The 22,598-nt window shown below is 37.3% G+C and overlaps 1 protein-coding gene across 7 annotated transcripts in view; it reads left to right on the top strand.

Moving 5' to 3' along the window:
• The window catches only part of LOC113109029 (diacylglycerol kinase eta), a 74,993-nt gene that overhangs the window by 45,386 nt on the left and 7,009 nt on the right, over positions 1–22,598 (top strand). For 5 of the 7 annotated variants that reach the window (XM_026272507.1, XM_026272509.1, XM_026272506.1 and 2 more), the window contains 20 exons: positions 2,208–2,370; positions 2,692–2,800; positions 2,932–3,071; positions 3,985–4,066; positions 4,854–4,945; positions 5,020–5,119; positions 5,221–5,509; positions 7,007–7,138; positions 9,189–9,323; positions 11,106–11,223; positions 11,306–11,416; positions 11,505–11,601; positions 13,572–13,679; positions 14,841–14,954; positions 15,042–15,176; positions 17,616–17,882; positions 18,178–18,270; positions 18,711–18,830; positions 19,962–20,067; positions 22,239–22,369. In XM_026272507.1, coding sequence (XP_026128292.1) covers positions 2,208–2,370; positions 2,692–2,800; positions 2,932–3,071; positions 3,985–4,066; positions 4,854–4,945; positions 5,020–5,119; positions 5,221–5,509; positions 7,007–7,138; positions 9,189–9,323; positions 11,106–11,223; positions 11,306–11,416; positions 11,505–11,601; positions 13,572–13,679; positions 14,841–14,954; positions 15,042–15,176; positions 17,616–17,882; positions 18,178–18,270; positions 18,711–18,830; positions 19,962–20,067; positions 22,239–22,369 — 2,642 coding nt within the window. The remainder of the gene's footprint in view (positions 1–2,207; positions 2,371–2,691; positions 2,801–2,931; positions 3,072–3,984; positions 4,067–4,853; positions 4,946–5,019; positions 5,120–5,220; positions 5,510–7,006; positions 7,139–9,188; positions 9,324–11,105; positions 11,224–11,305; positions 11,417–11,504; positions 11,602–13,571; positions 13,680–14,840; positions 14,955–15,041; positions 15,177–17,615; positions 17,883–18,177; positions 18,271–18,710; positions 18,831–19,961; positions 20,068–22,238; positions 22,370–22,598) is intronic. The other 2 variants (XM_026272513.1, XM_026272508.1) reach the window with 1 other exon arrangement.

The raw sequence follows: 22,598 nt of genomic DNA, 5'->3' as shown, positions 1-22,598 counted from the left end.
GTCCACATCACAACTACAGCGATAGCGGGACAAAACATCGCTGGAATCACTTTCTGAATGTTTTTTGTTTTTCAGCTGATGAGCTTGAGCATTTAAAGTGATAAATGACAAAACTGCAGAAAGCTGTTTATAATTAAGAAATGTTATCGTGTGTTGGTGTGGATGATAATATAGTTATATCAGTATAGTTATCGCTCTAGTTATCGTTCTTGGTGTCAACGGGTTTCAAGTAATTAGCAGCTTGGTTTCAGACACGACGGTGGTGGCTCCAGGCTTTTCATCTGGCCGTGTGTGAAGTCAAACCTTGTGAGAGATGAGGACGTCCACTATTGATCAGAACCTCAAAGCTCCTGCGCCTTTAATTGGAGGAGCACATATCGGAAATAGAGATTAGTTGGGGGTGGACAGAAATGTAATGAAAATCAATAGCTGTGAAGTTTCGCTTGATATATTTTTGGACCGCTTTGTGGTTCCTGTTAATTGGCTGTTTAAAACAGACAAGAAGGACGGAGGAGGCACGGATGGATTTAACCGTGTTAAGCTGCTGAAGAAGCAGTGAGGGATACAGAAAGCATGAGAATGTGATGGGAAAGTAGGAGAGTCCCTCACGTGTAAGGAATCTCCCGCCTCAGTGCTAGGTGGCGAGGAGAGCTGCGTCTTGATTCGCTCAGGGCTGCCTTTGGCACGTGCGCAGGCTTCGTGACTCAGTTTGCCTCAGCCTGCCTGCCTCCGAGAGAGATAGTGAGAGAAAGAGGAGATGGGGCTCTGTTAGACCTAAAGGGGTCTACTGACAGACGTCCACCCACGCACCAGAATCCGCTTGCAAACCTGCGCTTGAGGGCAGCTGTCAGCTTTACTAACACTCATGCATGCTTAAAGTTATGTACGCAAACATAATGCAGTATGCACAGATGCATGCAGTTACCCAGAATGAATGCAGTGTGTCCAAATGCAAACAATTCCTCCTATACGTCTGCAGCCGAGACTAAATGGTGCATATGATGAATCTCATAAACACAGCAGGTTCTTGCTCGCAGCGACTGGCATGTTCAGCCTGTTTACTACACATGCTGCATGCATGCATGTGATCGCCTCCAGTGCAAGCACGCTTGAGAGCCCCTCACTCAGCCTGAGTCCAATGACAAAGAAATCATAATGCCGGATTATTTACACACTATAGTACACATCATTTCCAGCAAAAACAAACTACTGTAGGTTGATGGTTTGCTTTTCCCTGAGCTGCAGCACAAAACACTTTCCACTCCTTTCTCTGTGATTCATCCTTGTCCAGGCATGAAGAAAACTGTTCCTAAGCAACACGCGGTCAACAAAAATCTCAGCATTATCTATTTTAGCATGCATGTTCTGACATTTAGTTCTTGAAGTTTAATTAATAAGCGTAGTGTTACCGGTGACTGCAGGGAACACACAAACTGATATAAGCTCTCTAACAGTTATTACTGTGTTAAGATAAGCTAATAATAGGAATAGTAATAAACTTACTCTTTATTACTAAACTGCAATAGTAATAAACGTACTCCAATTTTTCAGTAAGTGAAATCAATAGTAATGCACCATTTATAATTTATAAACACAGAAACCAAAATTAAAGTTTAGCAAACAATTCTTTTTTGCTGAAAAACGAAGTTGAAAATAAAGTGTTGGTAATTCAATTTACTTTGCTGTATAATTGTTTTTTTAGCTGAGAAATTAAACTAGTTGTAATAAAGTTCTTCAGCAATGAGTCGTCTATCAACATTTTAGCCTAACAAATTTTCAACAGTCAAAGCATTTTATTGGAGAAGTGATAATAAAATATTGTGTTTTGGTCATTTGGACAATTTTTTTTTTTTCAGTGAAATATTTTTAAGTTACTATTTCGATTCGAGTGCGTCCCTAGAAATCAGTTTTTACAAATGAACCAGTGACAGTTTGGCATTTATCATTAGCATGTTGCAAAGATAACAGGTGAGACACATATAAAACACACATGCAAAAATATTCAGTGGAAAAATACAACTAGACAGAACTAATTTACGGATATTACGGATATATGTTTACTTCACTCACTTCATCCACCATCCTCGTGCATTCTGGGATATTCTTCTTATTAAAGGATGGTTTTGCCTAAGTATTTGGCCAAAATAAGGTGTCTATCTGTTGAAAAAAAAAATAATCTAATCTTTTTTGCTCTTATCCTGCATCAGGTTTCTGGAAGGCCACCTGTCCCCCATCATGCGCTAGTCCACTCCTCGTGTTTGTCAACTCAAAAAGTGGAGACAACCAAGGGGTCAAATTCCTGCGTCGCTTCAAACAGCTGCTCAATCCTGCTCAGGTCTTTGACCTGGTCAATGGCGGACCTCATTTAGGGTAAGACCAGGATGTAAAAGGTCACAAGAAGTGAACTGTTGACTTTCGTCTTAGAAGCAAATAAGTGATGTTTTTTACTTGTTTGCCAAATAGGTAGTTGACATACAGATCCTACACTGGGACAAATCAATTTTTCCATATACTGTAGTCTAAGCTCATAAAAACTGCAGGAATTATGATAACAAAAAAGAATGCGAAAAATGCTGTTTAAAGTAGTTTAGCATGTCACACCAAACCTAATCTCACTTGATCCCTTTGTGACACCTTTTGAGAAGCATTTATTTGTTTGTGTCAATTAAATAGTTATGTTCTCTTTCCAAGTCTTCGCTTGTTCCAAAAGTTCGATAACTTCCGAATCCTGGTGTGCGGTGGAGATGGAAGCGTTGGTTGGGTCCTGTCTGAAATCGATAAACTAAATCTTCACAAACAGGTAATTGAACAGTACTGCACCATGTCCTAATGACTGAAAGTAAACTTGTTGCTGGATGGTTAGGAATTGGCTCGAGAGTATCAGAGCAGATGTTTATGAGGTTTTCTTAATGAACTGTCTCTCGTTGACAGTGCCAGCTGGGCGTTCTGCCGCTGGGCACCGGGAATGACCTGGCGCGGGTGCTCGGCTGGGGGCCGTCATGTGACGATGACACTCAGCTTCCTCAGATACTGGAGAAGCTGGAGCGAGCCAGCACCAAGATGCTGGACAGGTACAGAGCACATACTAGCATGACCACAAATACCCTGGACCACAAACCAGTCATGATATTTTGTTAATGTCCTACCGTAAATATATCAAAACTTTGCTAAGGACTTAAAGTTTAAAAATTACTTTCATGCAGTGTTCTTCATGCAGCTCCAAGTGAATGAAAACATCCTGCAAAGTTTTAAATCTGAAAGTGCACCTTGTATAAAGTTACTGTGTCTCAAAAGAAAGAGTCGACTTTGAATCACTGGAATGAGTCATTTTTAAACGAATCCCAAGATGTTTCATGTTGACATCAATATGAAACATTTGCATATTGCCACCAACTTGTCTTTTCGCTTTGGTCTGAATAAATATACAAATTCATTCTTTGCCACTAGGTGTCGGTTTTTGAGCGTAAAAACAGCAGTTTCCCTGGTAACGCTGTACACAAAGCAACACTGCGCTCACAAACACTGCTTTATCAGGAATTACAGGCATGATGAAATTAAACTGAGACCATTTAGACCAATCACCGCAGATTAGCAATACGTTTGGGAGTCGTTGAGCAAGTAAGGTAAAAATAAATGCATATTATAAGACAACGAATGTGTTTTTGACCTTGCATGCATGTCAACCTGTTGTTGAGCCTCCCAAAACCAAAATATGAACATTTCATTACCCATAATAGGGGCACTTTAAAGGCTATTTTCTCAATGTTGTGATGTTTTCTTTTTTTTTTTGCACCGTCAGATTCCAGACTTTCAAATAGCTTCATCTCAGCCAAATATTCTCCTATCCCACCAAACCATACATAAATGGAAAGCTTCAATCAGCTTCCAAATGATGTATGCATGACTGGTTTTGTGGTTGAGGGTCACATATGTCGAGCTTATAATATCCGTGTTGTTGGCTACATCTACAGTTGCTGTTTACAGGTGGAGTATAATGACGTATGAGATTAAAATACCTCCAAAACACAGCTGCCCCGCCACACCTGAGGACACAGAGGACGGCCAGGTACCAGCAACACATCAACACTTATAAAAGAGTTGTTGACATGTCACAGTGTGACATACTACACTTTATCTAAGACTAGGCGCCACTGGAACACAACAAAGACCACACATCTTTCAGCTGTTTCCCTCACTGCACTCAAAAGAAAAACATCTGGCACACCCACTGTAGTCCGCTTCATGACTTTGAGCCATCATTTTTAGTCTAAATAAATAGGAAACTGTTGCTATTATTTGTAGAGTGATTATATGTCCTCTTTTTCCAGGACATGTCCTTGCCAGGATTTCAAAATTGCCTAAAATGTCCTGGTTTTGGTCTGTTTTCCTATTGATGTACTCTCTACAATCCTCATACATTATATGTGTGCATATTTGCTGTTTTGTTTCGACTTTTTTCTGTAGATCCCGCTTTCTCGCACGCCATGACTGGTCGAATATGTACAATGGCTGCACGCTTTTGGTTAAACTACTTTTCATTCATTACCTATGAAAACGACAGGAAAATAAAACCAAAATCCCCACATATTACAAATTACAAAATACTGACCAGACCAGGACATAAAAAGAGGGCATATAGTCACCTTATTATGTGTACTTGACTGCTCATTTATGAAATAATTTGGATAATTTGAATATGCATTTTAGCTAGTTGTGAGAGTCTTGTATCCTTACCTCCGATTAACACATGTCCCAAATGACACACTATCCACTATGCACTCATATATGATTTAGTTTTCATGCTCAGGAAATGTTACATGAAGTTGGAGCTTGATGTTTATGGGTGGCTTTAGTTACAGATCTCTGTATACGAGGATTCAGTGGCTGCTCATCTCACAAAGATCCTGAACTCAGATCAGCACTCAGTGGTCATATCTTCATCAAAGTGAGTCCTCTCACACCATACAGTGCATATTCCACCAGAAACAACGATAAAGCATTTCCTCTGATCTCCTCCAGGGTATTGTGTGAGACGGTGAAGGAATTTGTGGCCAAAGTTGGGAAGTGTTATGAGAGAAGCAGTGACAGTACGGAGGAGGCTGATGCACTTGCTCTCAAAGTGAGTCTGTGATGATGCCTCACCTCATGATGACTCTTTCAGTCGTACACTATAAACCTGTTTATCAATGCAACACCCTCTCCTGTGTTCTCCGGCCGCAGTGTGCCATTCTGAACGAGAAGCTGGACTCCCTCCTGCAGACGCTGAATTTGGAGGCGCAGGCCTTGACGCCCTCAGCCCTCACCACGCCACCCATCGTGGAGGAGGAGGTGGAGGAGGAGGAGCTGGAGGAAGAGGAGGATCTGAGTGAAGAGTCCATAACGGAGCTGAAGGAGAACGAGACTGAGAAAGGCTCCGCCCATAAGCTCTTCAGACCCCGCGAGCAGCTGGTGCTGAGAGCCAACAGCCTGAAGAAAGCGCTCCGAAAGATCATCGAGCAGGCGGAGAGAGGTACAATTGTGCAGCGTGTCCTGCTTCGTCTTTTGAATAGGGAAAAGAAAAACACTGATCTGTTGATTACAGAAAGCGGCTCTGGATATAAGCGTCTCTTAAAGGACTAATCAGATGATATTGAAATGGATGATACCTGAGAGTTCTTGATCTTCAGGGATTTTGATCTTTTTAAATGGAGGATCAACACATGTGTCAATAAGTCAATAGGTTTCAGTAATACTCTGTAATACTTTGTTTCTAGGCCTGGGCAATAAATACTAAATATTATCTAAATATGATATAATAAAAAACAATTAAATTTTTTATGTTTAGTTAAATATGAAATATAATCTAACTTCAATATAATAAAATTAATGTAAGAATTGTGTGTACATATATATATATATATATATATATATATATATATATATATATATATATATATATATATATATATATATATATATATATATATATATATATATGTAATAACACCAAAATGTGAAGAAGAAATGTTTTTTCTTTAAAAAATGTTTTTTCTTAAAAAAAAAAAGGCATCACAGTTTAATGTTACACATATGGTTAAATATAACCCCAATTTTATATAGTAAAAATAAACGTAATAATGTTTTGTTTATTTAAATACAAAATATTTTCTAAATATAATATCATAAAAATAGCAATACTTTTTGTTTAATGTTTAAATATTAAATCTAGATAATTCTGTGTAATTATGTTTTTTACTTTAAATTGAAAATATTTAAAAGATTAGTAATTACATATTTTCTCTTTAATGTTCCAGAGGCAGCAAATTTTAATGTTAAAATATGTTTAAATATGAACTAAGTATTATATAATAAAAATAAAAATAATAACGTTTTATTTAAATATAAAATATCTAAATATGATACAAATAAATATAATACAATTTTGTGTACATATATAGTGAAACAAAATGTTATTATAAACATAATTAAATAAATAACAATAAAAAATATTTTTTCTCTTTAATTTAAATGTTTCAGATACAGCACATTTTAATGTTAGAAATATGTTTTGTTAGGCACATTTTCAGTTATTTTTTTTTAGCACAAGTGTTAAAATCTAGAGTAATAAACAGCTAAATTTACTTTAGTTCATATTTTACAAAGTAATAATAATAATAATAATAATAATAATAATAATAAGGAATGTCACATTGGGATATCCAAGAGTTTTGAATTGATTAATTGCAACAAAAAGTGATTCACATAAGTAAACTGAATTTAGCAATGCTGACAGTGTGACATGATGTAAGAGTAATTCTTGATATCAGACACCAAAAAAAAAACAGAGCTGAAGTAGTTCTCAAGACAAGGAAAGATTGCGAAAATAGTCTGATGACACGCTCTTTGGGAAACTTCCGTTGAAAAATTGTAATGCTCACAATTTAGTGTCATTTTATAAATGAATATATAAATCAAAAATGTTACCCCTGTGCATGAGTCTAGAGGTGTGTCTGTGTCTGTGCTGTAGTGGTGGACGAGCAGAACGCTCACACGGACGAGCAGGAGCTGCAGTCTCCCACAGACTTCAGGAAGGACAGCGAGGAGGAAAACAGAGACAACGAGAAGGACGAGGACACTAAAGAACTGGAAGCCTTGCCCTGTGAGTTCACCGCTTCCTTTGAGCCACTGAGTGCTCTCGCTGAATCCTCCATTTGACTGCATTCAAGTGCCAGGATGTTTTTTTGTCTCACAGGAGCTGTTTGTGCATGAAAGGCTTTTTTATAAGTCTATTCTTTACAAAGACTGGAACGCACAGTATGCACATTTTCTGTATGCTTGAAATACTCATATGATTTATTACAGTTGTACGGTAACGGATTGCCAAAAGTTACATTTTTAAAACTACATTTCATGCAAAATTCAGTTACGAGATGATAACCGGGCGACACTTATGTGCAACATCATGAGATCATGTGACTAATCATATATGGTGGAAAAATGCCTACTAATATGCAAAGACAGTAGGCAGGATGCTGTGCATACTAGACATTGTCCAGTACGTCAGTTTTACATTCTGAATATAACTCTGCATTTTCAGCATATGATGATTTGAGACACAGTCATTCTCACAGCACATTATTTAGGATGAACTGTGGTTCAGTCCTTGGTTTGGAGCTGAAGGATCTGAAAGGGATAGGGCTGCCCTCTAGTGACTAACTCATTATAGTAAATGATTGCAATTCGATCTAACTTGATTACAACAAATTAACAGCAGGCTAAATTGTTGTTGCTGTTTTTATTATTATTAATATTATATTATTGTTTTTTATGTATTTATTTTGGGGATTCTTTTTACAAAACAAAAGAATGACTAGAAACTTAAATTATTATTAATATTATTAGGGTTTATTTTTATAAAAAAAAATACTATTAGTTGTTTCACACATTGCGTTTAGTTAAAAAATTCAGCAACTTAAATTATTGTTATAATATTTTTTTCATATAATAAAATGCGACAACATAAATTATTATTAGTAGTAGTAATATTAATAATATTCTAAATAAAGACTCTTAATTGTTTTACATTAGTCTTAGTTTAAAAAAAATCTTTATCATTATTATTAGTAGTATTCATAGTATTATTATTTATTATTTTTATATGCGTATTATTTTTATTAAAAAAATACTATTAGTTGTTTCACCCATTACTTTTAATTTACAATTCCGCCAACTTAAATAATTATTGTCATTATTATAATAATTATAATTATTATTCTATAATAAATGATTATATTAGAATTATGAATATTATATTTTTTATAATAAAAGTGCAGCAACATATATCATACTTCTAGTTTAAAATTTTGCAACTTAAATTATTATTACTATATTATTATTATTATTATTAGGTTTTATAATTAAAATGCAGCAACATGAATTATAATAATAATAATGATTATTATTATTATAAATAAAGAATTACTCTTAGTTGATTTACACATTTATCTTAGACTAAAAATCAGCAACATAAATTATAATTCTTCTTCTTCTTCTTCTTCTTATTATTATATTGCTTTATTTCTATTACTAATCTCTGAAAAGGCCTTTACTCTTATAGTTATAGTTATTCTCATGAAGCCAGACTGCTCTAAATGGGGAGACAAGCTTTTGTTTTGCAAAATTGCTCAATAACACAATCTTTCTCCTTCAGAAGGTCTGGGATTTCCTTACGGCTCACAGACTGTAAGTGTTTATGGCTGCAATTATATTTGTAGGTGACCCAAAGGATCCCTGTGCTATATTTCTGTCTATAGAGACCATATATTTGTTTGCTGGACAGTGGCACTTCCTGTTTACATAGAGGCCTGATGTCTGCTCATGTTTGCAGTGCGGCATGAAACACTGCCTTTATTCTCTCTAGTCGGTTCAGTCTCTCAGGGGCTCCTCCTTCTCATGAGCCCTGGATGTGTTTTGGTTTGTTTATGTGGGTTACGTTCTGCTGAATATCTCTTTTACAGCAGATTTTTCACTTCTTGTTGAGAGCCTGTGACCAAAATGCACGGGTTACTCTTACGTGCTGGAAAAACTGAGCATTTAGCAAACAAAACAGCATTAGATTGTGCCGTGTAACAGGCGCTTGGGCAGATTACTGCTGTGACGAATGAGTGTGCTGTACACGTGAGCTCATGTTTTGTTCTGTGTTTTGGCAGTGGCTAAGTCGCCGTGTTCGCCTCCAGAGAGGCGTGTGAGTCGCAGCACACAGTCCTGCGGCTCTTTTTCCATCACTCCCTTCACCACAAGCAAGGAGAACCTACCCGTCCTCAACACACGCATCATCTGTCCCGGTACGCTGCTGCTGACCCGAAAACATCCAAAAGTGCCATTTCTGTCATCACTTATTCACTTTCCGTTTCAAACCTGTGTGGCTTTCGTTTTTTCCACTGAACACAAAAGGAGATGTTAGGAAGAATGTCCGAGCTGCTCTTTTCCGTATAAAAGCATCACCTGTGGCTGCTTTTAAAAAGAAAATTGTATTATATTGTATTGAATGTACGCTTCAAGTAGTGTACTTCTAATCTTAAGTATAACAAAAAGAACTGTACATAAACTATAAAATATGAATGAAATAAAAGCACAATAAAGTGTACTTAAAAAGAGCACACTTTTATGACACTTAAGTACCCTCTTAAAAGTGCACTGTAATAATGTCAGTTAAAAGTGCTAATGATAAAAGCACATCGAAATTACAGTCTGTTGTCTATTATTATAGTGATTATTTTCTGTTTTAGTAAACAGTAATTACATTCTGCAGTACATTACAATATTTCAGAAACACTGGAAATAATTAGCAAATTACATATAACCATGTCTTACTTAAGTGGTTAAAAAAAACACTCAGCCAGTTGCATTTCATTTAAATTTAAACTATAATACATTTTCATTTATTTGCAATTTACATGTAGTTAAGTGTCCAAACATTCAGTTCTCACTTAATTGTTTTGTTTTAAAGAATAGTTTTTATTTCCATAATAAGTACTCTTCTTAAAAGTATGTTAAGTTGTACTTAAGTAAATCGAAAGCTTTTATGTGAGGAATAGACCCAAAATTTGATTTTTATTTGCTGACAATAATAAAGAATAATAATCATAAATTTCAGTCGGTTTTAGACACAAAGCTATCATGTGACCTTAGAACACTTGGAATATACCGCACAATGGGTCTCATTCATGAAACATTCGTAAATATACGAGTAAATATCTGAGTGTTTTGCGCGTAAAGAGAACTTCCCGCAAACTCTTCTCCTGATTCACAAAAACTTCGTAAACGTCAGATGTGATCGTGAAATGTGTGTGTGTGTTAATGAATTCCAATCAGTCGTAAATGGGACGCGCGTGCACGCTCACTCTCAATTACCATAAATCCCTCCCATTAAATCCGACTGACAACTATATATGAGCATCATATTATGACACCAAACGAAAGATTTCAACATGTCTTCTCAAAAGCGACTGAAAAAGAAACATTTCTCAGCTGCAAAAATTGAAGTTTTATTTTCAGAAGTTCATTCAAAACGCCACATTTAATTTTCAAGCATACTAGTGGCGTATGAGGTCCTAAAAAAGGAAGTTTGGAAGCATATTACAGATCCTATTACTGGCTCTCATAATAAAAGTTAAAAGAAAAACCGTATGTAGTTAATATATATAATATTTTTTTTCAAAATGCTTTGTAAATATGTACCCGATTAAGGTGAATTAAAATGCAGCCGTATTAATGAGCAAAACGTTCAGACATTAAACGCACTATTTACGCGTGGCTGGGAGCAGGTGTAGATTTCTTTCGTACCAACTAACATTTGGAAAATACGAACGTTTTAATGAATCCGAAAATTTACGCCAAAACCACTTTACACGCGATTTACACAAAAATTCGTTCTGCTCGTGTTTCATGAATGAGACCCAATATTTATGATGCTTAAAAAGTGACACCTTTCATCATGCATATTCTGCAAAACATCTTGTTTTGTGTTTCGCTTAAAAGAAAGTTAAACAGGGTTAAAACAGCAAGATGAGTAATCAATAATAGACTCGGTTTTAATGATGGTTCTTCTGATGTGAAATCTTCAGGACTGCGGGCAGGTCTTGCTGCATCTATAGCTGGGAGCTCCATAATCAGCAAGATGCTGCTTGCCAACATTGATCCCTTTGGTGCGACACCCTTCATAGATCCTGACCTGGACTTTCTGTAAGAGCTTCGGTTTCCTTTTTCTTGTTTAGGTTTATTTTGAGTGTATCTGTGGAACTTACCCAAGTCATTTCTCTCACAGAGAGGGCTATTTGGAGAAGTGCGTGATGAATAACTACTTTGGGATCGGGTTGGATGCAAAGATCTCGCTGGAGTTCAACAACAAGCGCGAGGAGCACCCGGAGAAATGCAGGTAGTTCAGGATATCAGCGTATACTGCATGTGAAAAAACACCACTGACTAGGACGCAACGGTTGACTAGTTCTTCTTTCACCGTCCAGAAGTCGCACTAAAAACATGATGTGGTATGGAGTTCTGGGGACGAAAGAGCTTCTGCAGCGGACCTACAAGAACTTGGAGCAGAAAGTTCAGCTGGAGGTGAGACCTTTTTTTAAGTAACGCTAATACCACAATATGGGATTGAATAAAGCAGTGAGACAAATTAAATAAGCATAACCATTAGATACATATATATACTATATTGTATGTTTCGGACTATAAGTCGCACCTCAGTATTAGGCTTGTTGCGATAGTCTGTGTTACCGGTGATACACGGTGTTTAACCCACCTACCGGTCATAGCACTTGACCACCGGCACCGTCCCCATAGTGTTGAAGTTTTAACCTATAGCAATAAAGCACTTAATTCAGTTAGTGACTACGTGCCTTCGTAATTTAGCGTGAGCGGAACGAGCACTGGAGTAAAGCAGCAGGTATCCGATTTCATTTATCATTCGAGGAGAGTGAGGCGAGCTAAAGGATGGCGGAAGATCTGGTTTCAAAGCGAAATGCAAAGGCACCTATTTGGAAATATTTTGGATTCAAACCAAATGCCAACAGGGATGTGTTTGATTTTCGTTCGTTGCATATTCGATGGTTGTGCGGTGTTTTTTTTTTGCTGAAAAAGCCAAGGCAGGCACTTTATTTAACGAATGGTGAATTTTATATAATTTATATAATATAGTAATATTTTATATAATTTCTTGTTTGATACTTCCACGATGTGTGCAGTTTCATAAGTGCTTTTGTTTAATTTTTGCATGGTGTGTTAAGTTATTATTCATTTTGCAATATGTAATACAAGCGAGTGTCTTATTGTTTTGTGTATTTTTATTAAGAAAAAAATAAATTAACCCATGGTTAATTCAAACAAATGCTACTGAATTGCCGCTAATTAAAGTGAAAGTAAATTGAGACGTGTGCACGTCTGCACGACCGCATTTTCGGCCACCCGAAATCCCCGACACGCAACCCCGGTGACACCGGGATTACCGGTTTTTTCACACGTCGATTAACCGGTGGAAAAAATCTGTCACCGCAACATCCCTACTCAGTATAAATCGCATCAGTCCAAAAATATGTCATGATGAGGAAACAAACATATAGAAGTCGCACTGGACTATAAGTCGCATTTATTTAGAACCAATAGAAAACATTACCGTCTCCAGCCGCCAGAGGGCGCTCTATTCTGTTTTCTATTGGTTCATTTCTCTTGGTTCATGTCAAATTAATTTTGATAAATAAGTCGCACCTGACTATAAGTAGCAGGACCAGCCAAACTATGAAAAAAAGTGTGATTTATAGTCCGGAAAATACGGTATATATAATTAAATAAAAAGATGCGTATTAATAGGTTTTAACTATTGTTAACTATTAACAACTTGGTGACAGGGTTGACAAATATGTATAAAAATGGATCTAAATGATAGTAAATAATAAATGTGACAATACAGTATATGAAATGTTCTATTGTTTCTTTTAACAGGAGGAGAATTGTGCAGTAATAGGGATGATATTTGATGTTTTAAAATACTTTTATGTTAAATAATAGTTTATATATTTAGTACAGTGGTGCTCAACCGCCTTCACTGTCCCATAGTCAAAGGCCAATGTCCTATTTCCATTTGTTTGTAAAAAAAATTTTTAACTCACAACTTAAATATTTGACCTGCTAAAATATTTTAGAGGTTGGCATAACCAAAAAAAAAAAAAAAAAAAACATTCCCACAGATATTTTATTATTATACAGTACATGTAATGACTAGAGATTGCAGTTAAATATAATTAAATTTAAGCTTCTTGAACGTTTGGTCTAGTAGTTTTTTTATTTTATTTTCAGGAACAACAAACTTGATTTGTGCTTTAAAAGAAGTAACAGACACTTGTTGCTGCAATATTTGTGGAAAGTGCCTAATGTTGCCAAGCCTGAACAACTAAGAAATGGTTTGATTGAACTGATTTAATGACAACAGCTGCTGGAACTGAATGTGTGAACCAGTTGTTGGTCAAACGGTTGTGTTGGCCGTCTTCCGTTCAGGGCTGCTCATGACTGTGTGATTGATTCTGCAGTGTGACGGCCAGTACATCCCACTCCCCAGTCTCCAGGGGATCGCTGTGCTGAACATCCCCAGCTACGCCGGGGGAACCAACTTCTGGGGCGGCACCAAAGAGGATGACGTAAGTCATGCTGCTGGAGGTCATGGGGGTTTGTTCTCATCTAACAGCATTTCCATCCTGGCTCTGAGCTGTTCAGCCCTTAGACGTCAGTTAAGAGTTGAAATATGACACCATGTAGAGAGGAAGTGATGACTTGTTTAATTAAGAGGAATAGCAGGCTCTGTGTTGACTCGTGTTGTTTAACGTGCAGCTGGCTCCGAACAAAACCTTTTGAACCCAGAGTGACAGGGGTCTTTGTTCGCAACAAGTGGCCTTTTGGCAGCGGGTTTGTTTTAGCTCACAGGCCTCGTTCAGAATGAGGTTACCTCCGGACACAAGGTCTGGTTACAGAAGGGCAGAGTGCAGAACGCTTAGATGCCTGGGATCTGGGACAGGACAGTCGAGGACTGAGAGTTTAACACTGTAAAGTGTGACATATGAAATAATAGCCTGAAAAATAGACCCTTTAATTGAGCCTTTAGAGAAAATCTAAAAATAAATTAATAAATAACTTAAAGTTTGCTAACATTATGCTTTTATGACTAGAATAGAATAATGTAGAATATGGAGCTTACACTTGAGGAGGAAAAACTTTCAGATGCTCAAACTGAACAAAAATATGAAATATGTTGCAGATGTTGTTATATATAAATTAAATGTTGAAAGCTTGTAATGCATATCGATGAAAGATTTGTAACAGAATAGCAGACTTCTTAAATACTGTAAAATTGTTTCAAGTATCTGTTGTCACTCTATATTTCCCAATAATATTTAAGGTTATATTTAAATGATCAGTTTTATGATCAAAATTTGTATACCATATAATGCTGCGCAATACAGTGATACAAATAAACGTTCTTCAAAAGCGTACTTCATATTTGATGCTCACATTTTTAATATTTTCTTAAAGATGGTGTGTGGATAATCTAGTAAAGTTGATTCATCATTCAGCTTGCATCTTGAAATATTACTTATGATATAAAAGTTGTACCATGTACCATTTTTACGATTTAGTCTTTTACTTGCTAAAAACATCAATCAGATGACAGAAAGCATCTGATTGATTTCTTCTTTTAGGAGAAACTGTTTGTGAATTGTGAATGGTGAGGGTGAGCGTGTAAGGAGCCCCCTTGTGGTGGTGAGCTATTTTGACTATTTGTGTTTTTTTGTCTTCTTGTGCAGATATTCTGCGCCCCTTCGTTTGATGATAAGATTTTGGAAGTGGTGGCTGTGTTTGGGAGTATGCAGATGGCTGTGTCGAGGGTGATTAAACTGCAGCATCACCGTATTGCACAGGTAAACACACCTCACACACGAATGACACAGACGTGTAAAGGCTGTGACTGATGATGATAGTGTGTGTGACTCTCCTCTTCCTCCCAGTGTCGCACGGTGAAGATCACCATCCTGGGAGATGAAGGAGTGCCGGTCCAGGTGGATGGAGAAGCCTGGATCCAGCCTCCTGGAGTCATCAAGATTCAGCACAAGAACCGGGCTCAGATGCTGACAAGGGACCGTGTGAGTGTTTCTGAGGAACAATCGGGATATGGGGAATTTATTTCCACAATATTACCATAAAACGGGATTAGAACAAATTAATGAATAATTTGTCCAAAAGGGTTTCATTTACACTAATGTTCAAAAGTTCTTAAGTTTTTTTTTAATGTTGTTGAAGGAAGTCTCTTCTGCTCACTACTCATTCTTCTGCGTTTTTGTTTTAAAACAGTGTTTTTCAAACCAAAACGGGGTCAGCAGCAATTTTTCGAACATTGAAAATGTCGGAGAAGTGCAGTGTTGGGTATAGTTACTTTGGAAAGTAGTTAGTTAGGTTACAACGTTACCATCAATTAAAAGTAATCAGTTATGATACAGCGTTACCTATTCATAAAAGTAACGCGTTAGAGTACTCATGCGTTACCAAAAATTAAAAGCCGTTTGCAGTGGCTCACACACGACAGACACAGCCCCCGGCCCCTTTAAATGCACCTAGAAGTTGTGACTCCCGACAATGAATAACGTCAGTCATCCGACTAAATTAACACTGCATGATAACAATAACAGGAAAGACAGTCAGCAATCGGCTATTCCACATGGCGTTTTATTTATTTATTATCACAGAACATATTATTAATCAAAATTCGCACCCAGCCCGGGTAGCCGAGGCTACTGTATATTATGAGCACCACAAGATAACTCCTGATTTTTCTTTAACTTTAAATAATGCAGTTATCAAAGTACAAGTAGCTATGCTTACTTGTAAACACAACCTTAAACAGGCTTGCAGATTTAAATCCATTTAGAAATGATGAACAACCAGCCAGCCAATGATCTAACAGAAATTAACAGCTGCCTGTCAAACAAAAATGATAACAAACCGAATTAAATCCTTCACTGCCACACAGGCAAATGACAAATCGCTTAATAGCCGAACTAATTATTATTAAAGTGTCACTCACAGTCACAAGCCTAAATTCGCTTGAACACAGTCCTCTTACATTTACTCTTCAAAGTAGTGATTAAAACGTAGCGTTAAATTTGAGGTAGAATTTTTGGCGGTCGACAGAAGCTTTTCACCAAAGCAGAGTGTGCATTTTACCGTTATGTTCTTTTCTTTTTCGTTGACACATTGAAAATAATGTGCGTACTTCCATAAACCAAACGCTGTCCTCTCTGCTATCTTGCCGGGAGTTCGAAAAAAAAAAAAAAAAACCCCACACACACACAGGGTCAGGCGCAGGGCACAGACGCATCACAGCCATTGACTTTACGATCACAGAGCTTCGGCTCCGCTGATACTGTACATCCGCAGGTGGCACAGTAGACCTAGGACTACTGTCTGACAAAAAGCAGGCTGCAGTCGGGATTTTCCTTTCCTTAAAATAACGGATTACTTTTTAAAAAAAATAACGAAGTTACTGATTACTTACGCACGAAACTAACGCGTTAAGTTACACATTTCAGGAAAAAAGTAATTAGAGTACTCTAACGCGTTACTTTGTAACGCGTTACCCACAACACTGGAGAAGTGTAAATGATAGGCTTAACCGTAGCAAAAGTTATGTTTTAAAACGAAAACGCACTTGTGAAAACCGGGCCTAAGACTGTGTTAGCTTGATCAAATATACAGTAAAACAGCAATTTTGTGGTATTATTATTTAGCATTATTGTCGCGCTGTTCAATATTTTTGTGAAAGCTGTAATTAATTTTTTTAGGAATCTTTGATTAACACACATTTCAAAAGAACAGCATTTATTATTATATATAGTATATAATATATATAGTCACTTTTGATCAATGTAATGTGTCTTTGTTGAATAAAATTATTAATTTATATAGACAAAAATCGTATTGACCCCAAACTTTTGAAAAGTAATGTTTGCATATGTGGTTTGCGTAGTATCATATTTGATACATCAGGCTTTTATGGTTCATAATATATTATGATACAGTGAGAACATGGAGCTATTACTCAAAGAGGATATAGCACCTCAATTTATATTCAGAGGCCCAAACTGAGCGAAAATCTGGTGCAAATATCGTTATTTATATGGTCAAATTGAAGTACAAAATTCTGTTTATAATGTAAATCAATGAGAGTTTTATAACAGTGTAGAAGCCGACTGTATTAATATCAGTTGCCACTCTTTATCTTCCAGTTATATGCAGTAGCCCCTCACTGTAGAACCAAGATCCTGGTGCGTGGTTGGATCCACATCTAGGGGGTGGAGATTGTAGAATTTAGGGGTGGAGACAGGTAGGTTTAGGTATATGTCAGGTGGGAGGAGTTGGATCTGGATCCAACCATGCCCTTGGATCTTGTGTTCTGCGGTGAGGATCTCGTTATATGTCTTAGTAAGTAAGATGGTATATATGTGTCAATGTGTGTAACCTTGCTAAACACTGGCTGTAAAACTTGGCATCATTTAAAAGAGTCTTGTATTTGTTTTTCACCAAAGGCGTTTGAAAACACGCTTAAGTCTTGGGAGGATAAACTGAAATACGACAAGCCTCCGCTGAGGCCGCACCTGTATCCTCAGCACTCTGTGGATCTGGCCACAGAGGAGGAGGCCACGCTCATCCAGATGTGCGCTCGAGCCGCAGAAGATCTCATCACCCGGATCTGCGAGGCTGCCGAAAACTACCAACTCCTCGAGCAGGAGCTGGCCCACGCCGTCAACGCCTCCTCGCACGCCATCAACAAAACACACCCCAAGTTCCCCGAGGTGAGCAGGGCCAGCACTTAAGGATCACCATTCATCCTCTATACTATTACAAAAACCTCCTTTGTCGCCGTATCACACAATTATAACCTGGGTTTGGTGTGAAAGAGGTCAAAGTGCTCTACTGATTTTTATTTTTTCCAAAGCACATGTAATCAATCTCAGAGCACAAGATGAAAATCATTTAGCATTGTCATTAAAAACAAGTGTCTCTCTCCTTCTCCAACTAATGTGTTCTGTCGTCCTCATAGTTCAAATATGAGTAAATCCTCACGTCTGATTCATCTGTTCTCCTCAGAGTCTGACGAGAAACACTGCCATTGAGGTGGCCAGCACCGTGAAGGCCCTGCACAACGAGACCGAGTTGCTGCTAGTAGGACGAGTGCCACTGGTGAGTTGATTTAATGCTTTTAACCTTTTCCAAGACATAAAAAAGAGATAGGTCCCCATAAGGAAGAATACCCATTTGAGATCTTTTTAACATCTCCGTTTTTTCTCTTAAACTGCAATGAGATGCAGAGCAAATGGAGTCTTACATCTGTTTTTTTTTTACATCTATGTTGAAAGCATTTTAGGAGAAGCATCTAATACAAAGCTTATACTTGGATGGAGGGAATTTTCAGCTAATTTTCACTTTTGGGTACACTGCTCCTTTAAATGAAACACAATTAACTATAATAACAGTTTTTCAAGCAATACAATCTCCCTTCACCAGAATGACCATGCCAGTTGCGTATGGCTATAGTAGTCCACCAGATACAGTAGCAAAGGAAAGAGGAAATGAGCTGAGGCTTTGACTCATTGACTCAGTCCGTGAGTTTATTTCTGTAGCAACTGGACCCTCCGCATGAGGAGCTGCTGTCCAGTGCCCTGCAGAGCGTTGAGCTTGAACTGGGAAAGCTGGCTGAGATCCCCTGGCTCTACCACATCTTACAGCCCAACGACGAGGAGGTGAGCACATCCTGAGGGAAGCAGAAAGAACAGCTCCCTTGAAGCTTGCTCCCTACTGGAGAGATTTCATTGATAGACATCATTTATTCACCCTCATGTCATTACAAACCTGGAGAACTTTCTTTTTTATGTAAAACACAAAACCACGTGTAGAGTGAAAGTCAGTGGGTCAAATGTGGTTCCAACTTGATGTTCTTTCATATATCTTATTTTCCCTTGTTCTATTAAAAATATCTAATTTCCACAATGTTGGCTAGCCTAATATGTATACATACACTAGTGTTTAAATATATGTGACTTGAGTTATTATAGTAAACTATAACTATTACAAAATCAAACAAACATTTGTTTTGAATAAAAAAAAACTTAAACTTGTTTTATTTCAGCTAGTTGCCAAAGCAACTTTACATACTAGAATAAAAAAAAACTAAAATAAAAAATTATTCAAAATATTATAGACCTACTTAAAAAAGGACTAAATTATAGACCTACTTAAAAAAGGACTAAATTATAGACCTACTTAAAAAATCATTTAAAAAAGTATATATACATATACATATATAGAAAGAGAGAGAGAGAGAGAGAAAAAGACCAAAAAAACCTAACCAAATTACTTAATCTTAAAAAAAAAAAAACATAATATAATCATAATAACAATAATTATGTTAATAGTATTATGGTATGGGTTCAGTCTGATCTGAAGTGACAGTAAACATATTTATAATATTGCAAAAATAAATTATATTTATAAATAAATGCTGTTCTGTTTGAACTTTCTGTTTATTAACCACCCTCCAACAAAAAATAATAATAAATAAATGTATTACAGTTTAAAAAAAAAATTAATAAGCGTGATTTCTGAAGGATCATGTGGCAAAATTGCATTTTAAAATATATTCAAATACAGTAGAACCAAGTTATTTTAAACAGTAAAAATATTTCACAATATTACTGTTTTTTACTGGATTATTGGTCAAATCAATTCAACCCTTTTGTGCATAAGATCATTTTAATCTTTCTGACCCTAAACATTTCAACAATACTGTGCATGTATAATACACTAACAAATGTGAAGTGAGTGTGTTGCAGTTCCTTGACTCCGAGACTGACATGTCATCTTGTGTGAGACAGGATAACTCCCTCGAGTACGGAAAAAGAAACAGTCGGGGAGGCATGTTTCGCATAGTGCCAAAGTTCAAGAAAGAGAAAGCTCAGAAGAAGTCCAGCCCACAGTCAGGTAAGTGTGTGTGTGTGTGTCTACATATACAGCATCTGAATATCCTCACATGTGACAGAAATTAAAATCATTGATGCATCATCTTTTGTTGCATCCATAGTCATGTAAAAGTGGATTAGGGTTACATCTTGCTTTTTAAATGGAAAAAATGCAAAGGCAGGACACTGAGACGCTGAAAAAGAAAAAAAAAATACTGCTGACAACATGGGGAACTGTTAAAGGAAGTGATGGCCCATGGAGGCAGTGACCTGATGATATAGAGCGCACAGCACACAGCATGTACATCCTCTTCTGAGAGGACTCTCTGTTCATGTCCAGTGGTCCTCAGTCCAACCCAACCATCCATGAGCACCCCTGCACTCCTCTGGTCATGTGTTGTCCTGTGAGTCAGAAACAGTCCATGTGTCTACACATGAACAGCAGGCACAAACCAAGGTGTACCACACAGAAGGGGAACAACACAAACCCAAACATGTCATACTGCACTGCATGTGCTACACGTTTAACGCCTAAAGGTGAAGTGTGTAGTTCCTGTCACTGGCAGCACAGAACAGAAATGTATAAAGTAATGATGCTTTTCCAAACAGGTGCCCAAAACACTCCTCCTTCCCAGATTCCCGCCAAATTGACAGTCCTGCCCCAAACTCATCCCATTTGTTGAAGCAGACATTGACTACTGAGCAACTCAAGCAAACAGAGCAATGTTTGGAAAGTGAATTCAACTTAGAAAGTCTGGTTTATACTGCAGCTCATCCTGGCCAGGACCGTTTAGACAGGAAGAGACTGATGCCCAAGATCATTTGGTTTATGATTAATTCATTTCAAAATGGCAAAAAAACTCCAAAGCCTCCAAAAATGTCCATTTATTTTTTGTTAAAAAAAATAATAACAATCATAATAAAATATGCTTCAAACATTATTATTACTAATATATATATATATATATATATATATATATATATATATATATATATATATATATATAAATAATGGGCATTTACACATCAATGTCATCCTTAATAATGCTAATAACAGTCATAATAAAAAAAGAACATTTTTTTTTCCGTTTTTTTTTTCGTTTCATATTAGCAGGTGAAAAAACTCAATTTCAGTGTTAGCCTCCAAGAATTGGCAAATTATGTGTATTATTATTATTATTATTATTATTATCAGTATTAGTATTATTATCAATGTGCAATGTATATTTTATGCATTAATATCATCCCTAATAATGCTAATAATAATAACAGTAGTAAAAAAAATATATATATACTTAATATAAGCTAGATAATTTTGTTTTTGTTTTTAGTGATTTTCTTGATTTATATTAGAAGGTGAAAAAATTATCAATCAATTCAATAATAATTCATATAATAATAAATAATAATGACAATAATACATATATATATTAGTGCAGATGATTTATTAGTGCAGATTTGCTTGACCTAACCTCGAGCGACGAATTCTTCCTGGAGTTGTCTGCACTTAAAAAACAACAACAACACCAAAGACCAAAGTTACGCACATGACCTTTAATTCTTGTTGAAACAGTGCAGATTCCTGAGGACAGTGCATATTTAGTACATACTGCTCTGGTAGTGATGATGGCACAGGGATCAAAGTAGGCTCTCTGCCTGTTTACCAAATATCATTTTCAGGCGTGTTTATCCAGGGTGAATGCCATAACAGATTTGCATACGTCCACACTCTTCCACTGAACGTAGTTTGGCCCTGGCTCGGACGCGTACGTCTGCTGCAGGGATTTAACACGCCATCCTCAACAACAGAGTGTTTTCCGAGACTTTAGGAGCGTTAGATCGCACAGGCTTCAGCCTCCCATTCCCTCCTCCTCTTCCTCTCTCTCCTGTCTCTGTGTCTGCTCTTAATGGGATGATGGTGGACGTGCCACTGTGATAACCTGCATGCCAGAAACGCCTCCGGATGTGCCAGTGACCAAACCGAACCTGTTTAACCCTCTCTTTGCCAGCTGCTGCCGCCACTTCTCTCTGTGTCTTCTCTTTCCTGTTTGGTTTGATTTGATTTTGGTCCCCTTTTCCTTTTGTGGTTGTTTTTGACTTGTTCCTCCTCTCGGCCTGACCCTGTTTGCTTGTGTCCTGCGAGTGTACGGGGGTTGGACACTGAAGGGGGCTTCTCGCTCTGTACTTGTGTAGTTCAGAGGTGGGGCACTGAGGAGGTGGCCGTCTGGCTGGAGCAGCTCAGCTTGGGAGAATACAAAGAGACCTTCATCCGCCACGACATCCGCGGCTCCGAGCTCCTGCACCTGGAGAGGAGAGACCTCAAGGTATACACACAACCCCTTTCTGTGCCTCACCATGTCCCTCAGAACAACCGAAACGCTCTTTCTCTGTCCATCTCGCTCTTTGACTCTCTCTCTCTCTGTCCTCTTACCTGTCACCCTGTTTGCTATTTTGTGCTGCACTGCTCTGCTTGGCTTCCTCTGTGCAAGTGTCCTTCGGGTCTCCGAATACTTACACGACTAACCGCCTGACGCACGTAGGGTTATTTTAAGT

This window comes from Carassius auratus, chromosome 9 (genome assembly GCF_003368295.1).
Source record: "Carassius auratus strain Wakin chromosome 9, ASM336829v1, whole genome shotgun sequence".
Classification (NCBI taxonomy): domain Eukaryota; kingdom Metazoa; phylum Chordata; class Actinopteri; order Cypriniformes; family Cyprinidae; genus Carassius; species Carassius auratus.
This window is presented reverse-complemented; position numbering and strand designations above follow the sequence as displayed.